The sequence below is a fragment of the Anabrus simplex genome, chromosome 6 (assembly GCF_040414725.1).
Source record: "Anabrus simplex isolate iqAnaSimp1 chromosome 6, ASM4041472v1, whole genome shotgun sequence".
Taxonomy (NCBI): Eukaryota; Metazoa; Arthropoda; class Insecta; order Orthoptera; family Tettigoniidae; genus Anabrus; species Anabrus simplex.
Window position 1 is genome coordinate 234,269,596 of NC_090270.1, and position 13,827 is coordinate 234,283,422.

The 13,827-nt window shown below is 36.7% G+C and overlaps 1 protein-coding gene across 3 annotated transcripts in view; it reads right to left on the minus strand.

Moving 5' to 3' along the window:
- LOC136875681 (ribosomal L1 domain-containing protein 1) overlaps positions 1–13,827 on the minus strand; it is a 161,799-nt gene that overhangs the window by 91,139 nt on the left and 56,833 nt on the right. For all 3 annotated transcript variants that reach the window (XM_068228101.1, XM_067149235.2, XM_067149236.2), the window contains one exon: positions 8,396–8,544. In XM_068228101.1, coding sequence (XP_068084202.1) covers positions 8,396–8,544 — 149 coding nt within the window. The remainder of the gene's footprint in view (positions 1–8,395; positions 8,545–13,827) is intronic.

Below are 13,827 nucleotides of genomic sequence, written 5' to 3' on the forward strand. Positions count from 1 at the left end.
GGCCAATGCGCTGCTGTCTGAGCCACGGAGGCCTGTATCCCAAGACTGAGGGCTACTCAGCTAAGTCTTGAACAGCATATTTTTGAGTTCTGTAGATTCATTTATAAATCTACTATGGATGTTTAGACTGAAATTTAGGAACAGTTTTCTGGTGCACAAATGCCAATTTGTGTTTAAGTATTTAGTTTTGAATAAATGCAAAACTAAAGGTTCAGGCTGTAAAACAACAGATAGGTATTAACGGATCAAGAGCTTCAGAAAATTTGTGAAATATTTCCAGGAAAGTGTCGGGACTTGTACAGTAAAACAATCTTTCGTATGTTTTTGACTGATATAATTACTTCATTTTACTTAAATTTAACTAAAATCAAGTACAGTAAAACCTTATTAAGAAGTTTCTGCAAAAGACTAAGAAAGGGAACTTGTTAAAATAAGAAAACGTCTTACTGAATATACAAATAAAAACTATCCAAGAGGGATACAGAAAGAAAGCTGTATCTACTGTTTCTGAAGATGAGAGGAGAGAATTTAAAAGATGTGGAAAACAAAAGAATACAATATAGAGATATTTGCATTAGGGCCCATAAAAGTATCAACTATTGCAACTAATGCAGAACCACACACTTTCTAAAACAAATGTAATGTTGGACTGTTAACTGAAGCCTTATATTTTAGACCAGTGGGTTATTAAACATCGTTTTGTAGTCATGCTAGTTAACCATGCAAGAGGACTTTGATCGCCATCTCGAACGTTACAGCTCTTTGACAATACGCGGCATGACTTTGGTTTGTGATGCGATAAGCAAGGTATTTTTATATAGATATGAAAGGAATCAGGACTTTCAATTTTCAATGTGTTAAGCATAAAATGTCTTAATGAGGAAAGACATATAGGACTAAATGAGTCCACAGAACTAGTTACAATTAGAGGATTGTGGCAGCAATTAGTAAATTCACAGAGGCTTGCACAGACTGAGTGCCGAAAGGCATAACAGTCTATAATGAAGATGTATGTATGTATGAGCAACACTCTGGACGTGAATCACAAATGCAGAATGATTTAGACATTCAAATGGTGAATAAGGATAAATGTGCTAACAAGAACAAATATTCTCCTCCTCAAAATGTTACGCACCAAACAATACACAAATGATTAGGCGAAGCATTTGGCAGTATGAAGAGAAATGGACAATTTTCGAATATACGTGAATAAACCATGCACATTGTTTTTTCAAAAATTGCCTGTGAAAGTTTGGAGTGCGGTTATTATTTATGTCTACGCCAGTACAATACTCCTAACATACAAAAATCTGTAAGTTGGTATTTCATAATGATGATGATGAGGCTTGCTGTTTAAAGGGGCCTAACATCTAGGTCATTGGCCCCAAATTGGTATTTTCCACCCAATCTGTTGACAAATCTGTTCTCGCCAAAATCAAGAAGGGTGCTGCGCACATATCGTGTCATTTACGTGGCATTAGTTTAAGTAATACAGTAAAACTTGCTTTACCCTCTTAGTGCCAGGACCGGGTGCTCACAGTATGTCAAGAGTGCCAGACAGATTTAGAGAATTTTTCAGGTTCTCACTCTCTGGACTATATAGTTCACAAATGTTATAACTATGACTTGAAATTTTTATTGTATGTTAACAAGAATACACTCTTACTGCTGAACTAAAAACACAAATACCCTTGAGTATTTTGAAAAAAATATTTTCCAAACAAATTTCAAACACCAAAAATTTAAAAATCAGAAAAAAAACAGAAAAAAAAACCCCATAAAATTTAACTGAACGATATATACTGATGACTTCTTTGCAATGTCCTATTTCAGATGAATAAACATGTAAAGTTTCACATTTTTATTTTGAGTATTTTAAGAGTTACGTACAGTGGTATCGTAATATACAATTTGCATGGTCAACAATGGGATCGAACCTGGCACATGGGTTGTAGTCAGGGTGACCAGATGGTGATAGATTATCATTGTTCACAAGATGAAGAATCTCAAGATCAATTGGAATCTGTTTGAGAACATATTTCCAAACCATGGAATATAATGGGGGTTTTTGACCCAATAACAAAATATGTATTGAAAAGGTAGAATTATAAAAAAAACACAATATTGTAAGCATATTATAGCAGATTTCAATACGGGTCTAAACATGAGATTAGTTACAAGTAATCTTCTAGCTATACCCATTTCCAACAAAACAGCAATGAAAGCCTTCATATCAGTCAATGTAACCGGGCACCACTGCTGTGCTCTGGCATGTGGTGACAAGACATGATTTCTCATATCTGTTTGTCTCTGTAGTTATGAGGTTCCATAACTGAGCCGTGAAAAATAAAATAAAAATACGCTATAGGTTTGCGTCTGACGAAGGGGCGTGTCTCGGGCCGAGAGTATCATAATAATCAAGTGAGGGTTGGTATTTTGCATCTTGACCTAATTGAATTTCATGGAAAACATGAAATTTTTGCTGGTGGGTATTGTTACAGCCATCATCATCATCAGTACTGTCACTCAGATGGTCATTACCACTTTCAATGTTTACACTCGGACAATAAGCACGGGGTTGAGTCTTTACAGTAAACTCGCCGTTATCACTCCCAATAACACTTTCCCCTTCCTCACTTGTTGGAGGAGTGAATTCCTTATCCAAGTCTTCATCATCCCCTTCTTTACTAAAAATTATTAAGATATACAGCCAGTTCGTCATTGTTAACAAAATAACTTCTCCCGCTAGTCGCCATTTTACTCACGCGGCATGCAGATCATAGTCTTAAATGAACACGCACTTTAGAAATTCAATGCATGAAAACGAATGAATTTCCGCACTATCTAGCGACGTAGTTACAATGTAATGACAATTCTCTATGGGCTCGACACATAAAATGTTGCAATCTGACGGCCCAAGTTGTACAAACTCGTATAGAATTGCGCACTATCCAAACAACGATATATCGTGGTTGGCACTTTACGGGTATATACGAAACAACGATATATCGTTGTCTGGCTCTCTACCTATATCTGCCTATGCATAGCGTTTAGCTATCCAGATTGATGTATGCAGTACTGTAGTAAACTGATTTGCTAATTATTATTGTTATTACTGTGCTTTATTATTATATACAGTATACTCTTTACAGTACTTTACAACACTAAGCTTTCTTCCATAGATCAAACAAAGAAACTTGTTTTCCTCTTCTTTCTTATCATGTCTTTCTGAATGCAGTCCTGAGATGTGTACATCAATTCAAGAAGAGTGGAAGAGTTGTATGTACTGGCAAGTTGCTTTACATCTCAAAAGCACTGTGGGCCTGTTCGTGGGTGCGAATCTTGTTTTGATCTTCATCTTCTTGCTTGTCTCCTTCTTCTGTCTCCTCCTCTTTCTGGCCTTTCTGGGCCTTTCTCACTGCTAGAAAGACTGTAGCTGATTTGAAACTGTGGTGTCTCATAAGTTGTTCATCACTTCGAATGAACTTCCCTGCCTCACAGGGAATGTTTCTTGCTTGACACGAGTTGGATAATGCCGATACGTTTTCAAGCATTTAATTCGTTCTACCATATGTATTATTACTCTCTCCAAACACGTGCGTCAGTTTGTCCAAACAATGACACATTATACCAGCACCAGAAACGTACAAATATTGTATGTAGGACTACATCAACTCCTAATATTTGTACAAGTAGATTTTAAAGAATTCTTTCATTTTTCATTTCCGTTTCCAGGGGAGATTCCGCATTATACAAAAGTAAGAACATTATAATGTCGTAAGCTTCGCCAGGACCAAGAAAATATTCTGTAGGGGATAAATTTCCGTTTTATTCTCAAGTTCCACTTTAGGCACGTTCTACTCTATCACATGTTTAGGACAGCTGGTTTGAGCTCATAAATCATTCATTGCTAAAGAACTCCACATTATTCAAGAGATAGAGCAAATTGGTAATTGCACTGTGGAAAGAATGTGCAATGTACATGAGAGTTCCATATGTGATTGGAAGAAAAATACGGCTTGTCTTGAATAGACAAGCAGTAACCACCATGGATTTCTAAGACAAGAAACAAAATTTCCAGAAATAAATTACAGGATATACAAATAAACAACTGAAAAGAACCAGTTTGGATAAGTGGTCAGAAGTTAAATGTGTCGGTTGAAAGCTATAGCAAAACAAGGGAGTTGAAAATCATGGGTTGTAAGGCTAGCTGTGGATGGCTCACACATTTCTAAATGAAATTACTTTAGTTTGCATAGGAAAACTAGGACTGCATAATGTCTCCCAGCCAATTATGAAGAAAACATTGTGAATTTACAGAGTTCTTATCAGTATGCACTAGAGAAATTCTATTTAATTCACAAATTACTGTATTATAGTATAGTAATTATGGTTTTCTAAGTAGCAGCAGCAGGTGCGTTCTATAGAGTGTGCAGCATATCGTAAGAACCCCATGATGTCAGTTTTTTCTGTCACTCGAAAATTACAATATCAAACTGCATAATATACTTCAGCTACAATGAAAACCCTTTCACGGATTCATGTGTTATTACAAGTGATTTAGTGTATATTGCTTCTTCAGTCATTGATACCGTATTTCACGGCATAATCGTCGCCACCGCGTAATCGTCGCATCCTTTATTTTCAATACAAAAATCGGACTTTAAACCTTTAATTACATAATCGTCGCACGTCCAAATTTTGTTCACTAATCTGGTTAAAAGGTAAATGGAACTGCAACGTAAGTTGCACATGAATGCGCAATTTAAATACGTGTATGGTTTATGGGCAATTTGGCAACACAGTCACGTTTGCGACATGTTGCACAACGTATAAATAAATAATACCGGTATATGTACGACGCATGGCTTACCGGTAGACTATCGGCAGTTTGACAACGTGGTCGCGAGACAGTGTACTATTTATTCACCACCTACATATTATGCTTACCGGTAGGCTATCGGCAGTTTGACAACGTGGTCGCGAGACAGTGTACTATTTATTCACCACCTACATATTATGAGTTCCCATTTGAAATACGTAAGGCTGTAAGCTATCGCTTATCGGCAACGTCGCCAGGAAATACCGGCTAGGTAGGTTGAATGGACCTCGAACCAGCCCTCAGATACAGGTAAAATTCCCTGACCCGGCCGTGAATTGAACCCGAGGCCTCCGTGTAAGAGGCAAGCACGCTACCCCTACACCATGGGGCCGGCTCCTGTGTTATTGCGCACGAAGTGAAATCCAAGACGATAACGCAGATTTCCACGGAATTATTCAGCCGAATTATTTACGATGTCTCAGTTGTCATCGCTAGACTCTTATCTTACTACTACGTCATAAGTGTCCGGGCATGGGATGAAAACTTTTATCCAAGCAGTCAAGATAATTATTATCCAATGCTATTAAGGTTTTATTTTATAAACTCGTCAGTAATGTAATGTAAAATCATCAATAACTGGGAAGAAATATTAACCTAATTACCGTATGTTTAAAAGAAATTGAAACAAATGAATGTTTGTTACTGACGTCTCGGAATACAGTCAACTATACAGTAGATCTACACCGCGCTAGCTAGAGCTCCGGTTTGCGAGCTTTGCGCAAGCGCAGTAGTGTGTCGCAACCAACGAGCTAAACTGATAAATTGTTGCATGCTTCCTTGCTGCCTAACAGTATTGGCTGCTCTGGAATGGGCAGATCACAGATGCATTTATTTGTTTCAGATTTACGTGATTACTGTAGACATGTGTGCATGAGAATTTAAGTTTTTAATTTGTGTTTTGGGTGTTTGCAGAAATAATTTGTTTTAATAGTGAACAATTACGGAAAGTCATTTATATCGCAAAACATTAACGTGTGAAGCATTTATAAGCGATTATGGGTAAATATAGAAACTATTCTGCGGGCTTCAAGCTAAGCGTAATTGCCTTCGCTGAACAGCACGGGAACAGAGCTGCAGAAAGAAAATTTTCTGTGAGTGAAAAGTTGGTGCGTGACTGGCGGAAAGTAAAAAACAAGCTAAAAAAGCACAAACCCTTCTAGACGCGCGTTTAGAGGTCCTAAAACAGGGAAGTTTCCTATAATTGACGAAGAAGTGTTTAGGTACGTCAGTGAAATACGTAACAATGGCTGCAGTGTATCATATGAAATGTTACAAATTAAGGGACAGGAGGTAGCGCGCAAACACAACATACCGGTAACTCAGTTTAAGGCGACTCGTGGGTGGATTAAGGGATTCATGCGACGACACAATCTGTCAGTGCGAAGGAGAACAACACTAAGCCAAAAGTTGCCTGCTGATTACACGGACAAGATTATAAATTTTCACCAATTTGTCATACGTTTGCGCAAGGAAACTTCGTACTTGCTTTCTCAAATCGGTAATGCCGATCAGACTCCAATCTTTTTTGATATGCCTCGCAACAGCACTATTGCGCTAAAAGGATCACGGAGTGTATTAATGAAAACCAGCGGTAGTGAGAAGTTGCGATGCACGGCAATGCTAGCCATTACAGCTGACTGGAGAATGTTGCCGCCTTACATCATTTTCAAGAGGAAAACGATGCCTAAGAATATACAGTTTCCCCGTGGAATTCATGTAAGAGTGCAACCAAAGGGTTGGATGGACGTAGAACTCATCCTGGACTGGGTTAAAACTGTGTGGAATAGAAGACCTGGTGCACTAATAAAACAACCAGCTCTGCTTGTTTTAGATAGTTTCCGAGGTCACCTCGTGAACGAAGTGAAGCAAATTCTCACTACAAATAAGACACGACAGATAGTCATTCCTGGTGGCCCAACATCTGCTTTGCAGCCACTAGACGCATGTGTTAATAAACCCTTTAAAGACCACTTACGTCGATGTTACAACGAGTGGATGATGAGCGGCGATCAGCAATTGACGCCCGCCGGAAATATCAGGCGTCCACCCTTGGACTTGTTATGCTCGTGGGTGAAGAAGAGTTGGGATCTTATACCACCTGAACTAGTTTCCAAGAGCTTCAAAAGGACTGGGATTTCGAATGCACTAGACGGTTCCGAAGATGACTGTGTGGCAGGGAGACGAAGAATCTGATACTGGTATTAACAGAGGCGAGGACGGCGCATCAGATAGCGAAACCTGCAATAGCGACACCGAAGATTTGGAATAAATTGCGTACCGGTAAGTCCGCATTTCACAACAAAGCGATAATTTTTTGCAAGTGTAATATTTTAACTTTAATACTCAAATTAATGACAAATTAACTTAATACGTTCATTTTTATTTTCAGGTTGGAAAAACGTTCGCCGAATTGTTGCAAAAAATTATGAATTTTGTTTTAGACTATTTTAATTATTTTGATGTATAAACGCAAGTATTACGTACATCTTAAATTTGTATCAAATACAATTTAGTTATAAATACATTTTTTGAGTAATACAAATACTGGTATTAAATATTCATCGTATAATGGTCGCACCCTACAATTTTTTTTCGAAAATTTTGGTATAAAAAGTGCGATGATTATGCCGTGAAATACGGTATATACTGCAGCATTTATACTGAATGCTAAAGATCACTACAGCGTTAACATTGAATACAACTGATCATATTCCGCACTGATTTCTCGCTACACACACTAGTGAGCAAACTCTCTGAAATTCAAAGGTGCTGTTGAAGTTGATTAGTTATACCCATTGACTCAGACTGTAGCACACAGACATTCAAGTTCAAAATGAATGGGGAGAACATGTTTTCGCAATAGGTGCGTATATAACATGGCCAACAGCAGTTGTTAACTCTATAGAAATACTGGCTGAAATGAACGATCGCTTAATTTTAATACTAAGTATTGAAATGAATCAAGAATGTGATACTTCAAAGATACGGCAGCGTACAACACAGATTTCAGAGGTTAGGCCAAATATTCTCCGCAACTGGTTCAATTTTAGTAAGGGTGTTCCTTTACAAATTTATAGCGAAAAGGATGCATTATTTTACAGGGGCCTGAAATATATTTTCGTGACACAGCGCACTTCAGTTAGGTTAAATGACTACTTGAATAACAAAAATGAAATATTTGCTTCAGAAGCCTTTGGTGGGTACTATTATAATTTTTAAGAATGAAAATGAATATGCATGTTTACACAGTATCGGAATTAGGTAACAAATGAGTAAGCCGCAGTATGGAAATCAACCAAAATGGAAACTGCAAAGCTACATATCTGGATTATAACGGTGGCTGTGTCATACCTCCAGTAATTAAAATAAACAGGACAATGCAAGCAAACTAACACTACACAAAATAGTATGCGAGGCTTCCAGGCAGTTTGTTCTGTTTTACCTTGCATCAACCCAAAATATTATTGTCTTTAGTATTCTGTATCATGGAAGTATAAATTAAAATAAACTTACTTTCGTTTCTTAACAAACTCTTTCCCAAGAAGGTGTCGAACGTGACCAGAGACCTTGGCTTCTGAGAGGAAACAATCAAATTGGTCACACAAACGTCTCTTCATCTCGTATTGGTCATACTCCACTTTCAGCTGTCGCACAGGTATTATCTGCAAAGAGAATAAAATTAATTCATTATTACTTCTTATTGCAGAAGGAGTGAGAACCAGACTAGTTACAGGGGTTAAATAATGGTATCATTTTTCAGCTTTGTTGTCCATAATTTACATGGATCATTTACTGAACAGTATAAGATGGCAGGGAAGGATGCAGTTGAGAGAAAATGTAGTAAGTAAAGGCAGAGATTCACAAAGTGGAGTCCACAAAACCCTGGGAATCTATGGCAAGGTCTTAGATGGTCCACAGATAATTTTAAGAAAAAACAGAACATTTTATTATCGTTATAATGTCAAATTTAGAGTGCATTTGCACTAAGGGAGTACTTTTCAGTGATGAAAGAGAAGTACATGTGGATAAGGAATCTTTGCCGATGGGCTATCAACCAACCTCTCTACCAAACCATAAACAGAAGAGTATTTCTTGTACAACAGAGGGTGTCACTTTGAGAAGTCTCTGTGTGTATGTTTATCTTACATGTCATCTACTGGCATACCATGGAAGTGCTTATAGATGGCATGCTACTGGGCCATGCAATATTCCTTACCATCAGGCAGCCATTTAGATTGATCGATCAATCAATCAATCAATCAATCAATCAATCAATCAATCAATCAATCAATCAATCAATCAACCAACCAATCAATAGATACTTTTTTTGAAGCCAGAAATTCAGGAACAAAGTGACACAATCTCGCATCTTGCAGATATAGTTAATCAGTAATAATCAATAAAAGGTCATATGACTGTTGTATAAATCGATTAATAATTGATCAATTCAATTAATACTAATTGAAAGGGGCCTATTTTTTAAATAGCGATACGCACACATTTTTTCATATCTTCTTTCTTGCCTATATATGACTTTCTAGGTATAGTACGCGAGCTTTTTCTTGAGCCCTGAGCTCCATAGTGCTGAATGGAAACTAGAGCTGAAGAAAAGGTTCGCGTACTATACATAAGTAACCTAATTAACATAATTAACGTAACAAAGTAGCAAAATTAACTTACAAAATATCGCTAAATCTGATTTATTGCATGAACTGCACAAATAAACATGAAATATACTCAACTTGGTATGAAAAATGCAAAATAGCATCAGAAAACCTCTCCAACAAATGTTTAAATGCTGCTTCTGAGAACTTGACATTGTAGTTTCCTTCTCGGTGGGTTGGTAGCACTGTATATTCTCTACACAAACACACACACAGGGATGCGCACTATGTATCGAAAGTTTGTGTATTCAGTTCCGCGATCTCTAAGGCAAACCATCCATGTAAATCAATTACACCAAATGGCGTTGTGGTTGTAACACGACCGGTCGTAGATACAGCAGTGCGCATTATACTCTTTGGAAGTGAGAGTTCGCTACTTATGAACCTTTATTGGCAAATGTCTAGCATTTATGTATAAAAAAGCCAAAAACTAAAGTCACAACAGTTTTTTCGAGGGCTGAGGAATACAACAACGAGGGTTCGATGTATTTCATGCAGCAAGAAAGATTCTAATGTGTGAATATTGTAATGTTCGTAGTAAGTGGAAATGGAAAGATATTTGCGATAAACACTACAGAGAATCAAAAACACACAAAAAAGGAGAATAATGAAGCAAATGAACATAATTCTAAGCGACAAGTAACAATCGGCGATACTCTAGACAACACAGAGATGTTTAAACGTGATAGAGACCAATATTTGTAACAAGCACAACAAAAGCATTCATGCAACCTAACATTCCTGTAGAAAAATTGGATACTCCTGGCATGAGTAAGTGGATGAATATAAAAGGAAATATAAATAATACCGTCTTTATTGTAAAAGATGACGGTATTATTAGGCCTGTTGTAAATAAACTGCTTGGTTGAGTAGTAAAAATGTTGTTTTTATGTCCTACTAATTACTCTTACGGTTTTTGGAGATGCGAGATGTCAGAATGTTGTCCTGCAGGAGTTCTTTTACGTGCCATCAAAACTAGTGACCTGGGGCTGACGTATTTGAGCACCTTCAAATACCACCAGACTGAGCCAAGATAGAACTTGCCTACATGGGCTCAGCAAGCCATCGCCTTAAGCGCCTGAGCTATTCATCCCTGGCTGGGGAGTACCAGCATATCCATGAACATTTTCCAGGGCTATATGTCTTTGCAAAACGCAGTGAAAGCACATCTGATAGAGGAGAAGAAAGAAGACATTGTTAGTTAAGTTTTAGGAGGTTTGGTAGAAGATCACAGCGAATTTGCATCTAAGTGTTCGCAAGATTTATGGTTCCAGATGTCTAATATCGTAATATTGTCAGTTAGAGGAGCTTCTCAGCTTACATTAACCTAGCTAACCTAGCTATTTGCTTTACGTCGCACCGACACAGATATGACTTATGGCGACGATGGGATAGGAAAAACCTAAGAATGAGAAGGAAAGGGACGTGGCCTTAATTAAGGTACAGCCCCAGCATTTGCCTGGTGTGAAAATGGGAAACCACGGAAAACCATCTTCAGGGCTGCCAACAGTGGGGTTCAAACCCACTATCTCCCGATTACTGGATACTGGCCGCACTTAAGTGACTGCAGCTATCGAGCTCGGTCAGCTTACATTAAGGTATTTTCTGACTGGTGCACAGCTCTGCATCCTGATCATGTTAAAACCATGCTTAGTTTGTACTTTGGAGACAAGTAATTCAACATGTAAGAAAATGTAGGCTATGTATAGATTCATATTACAGGACAGACCACCTAATTTCACTTCGAGGTATCAGTGATTTACATACTTATTTCTATAACATTTTGTATATTTTATTGTTCCAAGATTTAACAACAAAGATACATTATAGGAGTTCCATTTAAAAATTCGTATCACAAAATTCGTTAGATTTACGCCTTACTACAAGGAAGATTTCACAAGAAACATCGAACAGTATGAAAATTTATTTCACGAAATACCTACTGAAATAGTGTCAGTTTTAACACCAAAATCAACATTTTTATTTCACCAAAAAATAAGGTCCTTACTAATACTTGATAGTAAAAGTTGAATATCGAGTTTTGGAGATTTTCCTGTCGATAAACATGGATTTTGCTAAAAAATAATGCATTTATAATGAATTACTTACAAAATTGCAAATATTTGCTAATTAAACATTATTTGCATTTTCAGTCAAAATTTGCATTAAAATTCACGGCTATTACAAAGTGCAAAATCTTCCAATCCTAATTACAAATCATAGTATATCTTACATTTTCAGACTTTTTTCTTTTCTATTTATTATGTTACATTCTTGTAATATCACACTGATATTATTTTTCAGACAATAATAATAATAATAATAATAATAATAATAATAATAATAATAATAATAATGTCATGTGCTTTACGTCCCACTAACTACTTTTATGGTTTTCGGAGACGCTGAGGTGCCGGAATTTTGAGAACCTTCAAATACTACCAGACTGAGCCAGGATCGAACCTTCCAAGTTTGGGTCAGAAGGCCAGCACCTCAACCATCTGACCCACTCAGATGGCATTTTTTCAGACATAACACATAATATATAATTTGTTTTAAAAAATATTGAATGAAAGAAGCATAACTTAGATTAAAATATGAATTATGGTACATGTTACATTTCCAGCCAAGTTAATACAAGAAATTAAACATGATTGTTCATTCCAATATATGAAAATTCAGTAAAATTTCTAGAGCCACCACCTTCCACAATGTTTTTTAATTTCTTTTACTGATATATTTTGACTAAAGTAAGTTATATTTCAAAATAGGCTTCTCAATCATGTTCCCAGTGCCATGACACAAAACTAGTAGTATTAAAATATTTCTGGTAAATATCTCTTACTTTCCCGCCATCCTCTGCAGACCTTTGCCCCCTTATCCTCAGTAATCCTACAAGATTCTCATTCCTCCATACACCAGGAACAACTACACATTGTTCTGTTTCTCCCCTCTTCTAGTTGCTCCATTATCTTTTACTACTTACAACAAATAAAATATTATGCAATGCACATGCAAATAAAGTTGTTTCAACTGTCTCCAAAGGACGCTACATTTTTCAATATAATTCTGAATATCTTGCACAAAATGCCAGAAGCATTTTCTGGTGAATGCCTAGCCCTGATCAAGCAATAAATGAATATTTTCTGCTGCTGAGTGAGATTCCCCTTGTAAGACTTCATGATGTTTTCTTGTAAACTACCACTTTGGTAGGGATTCCTTGCAACTGTTTTGCCAAAGGAAAATTGGGGAAACTGACTGACTTATTCTACATAATTGCACATAACATGCTATTTCTCAGTACATTTCCATCACTCTTTCATCCATCGCAACTTACATCTAACCTACATACAAAAATTGACTGCATTTCCTCCCTATTAGACTTTTCTTCCCGCTTTTATAGCCGCAAAAGGTGGGGTTTTTTTTTCCAATATTCTATAGCCTCCCACTTCACGCAGCAACTTCTGGGTACAAAGAAATATAAATTGTACATGTATGTATTCTACACTATTCATTAACAAATAAAAAATGTAGGATTTATTCCAAGTCTTACTGGCTACCTTTGTTGGAAGGCAGTATTTCTAAATTTTAAAAAAATAAAGATAACAATAAATGGTAAACACATGACTTTTAGGCCTATAAATACTGTAAATATAATCAGTTTTATTTATTCTTATATCACATCATTTGTTTCAACTTATTACTGTATATCTTCTGATGAGGTTGAAGCCAGGAAGGGCAAACGGTCGTAAAAACTTGCTACGAAGATTCATTTCACTTCATACTCGACCCCGTAGAGAGAAAAGGGATAAGGTTTGGACATACACTTTCATTAATCGTATTATGCAATATTAATACAAAAGAATGAAATAGAACTCAATGAACAGTCGTTTGTCTCTGTCACTTGAGCAGTAGGCCTATTACACAGTACTAATAGATCACTTGACTGGTTTCACATGTTTGTGTCCTAACGTCTTAGGAGAAATATCTTAACTGTGTTATTTTAAGTCTGAAAAGTGTTATCAGACATGCAAGTAAAATCAAATCACAGTATAAAAGAGTTGTTGCAGTAAACTATCCTGACCTCATGCCAAAACTGTTTCCTATTCCAGTTACGACAAGATGGTCAAGTTGGTTTAATTCTGTGGAATATTTGTTTGAGTATTTTAAAGCAACTGTAGAATTTTTCAATCAGTACAGTATCATCAGTATCATCTCAGGGTCAAAACTTAGTTGAGGAATATTTTTGTAACCCAAACAAATGTAAAATTCTGAAAATCT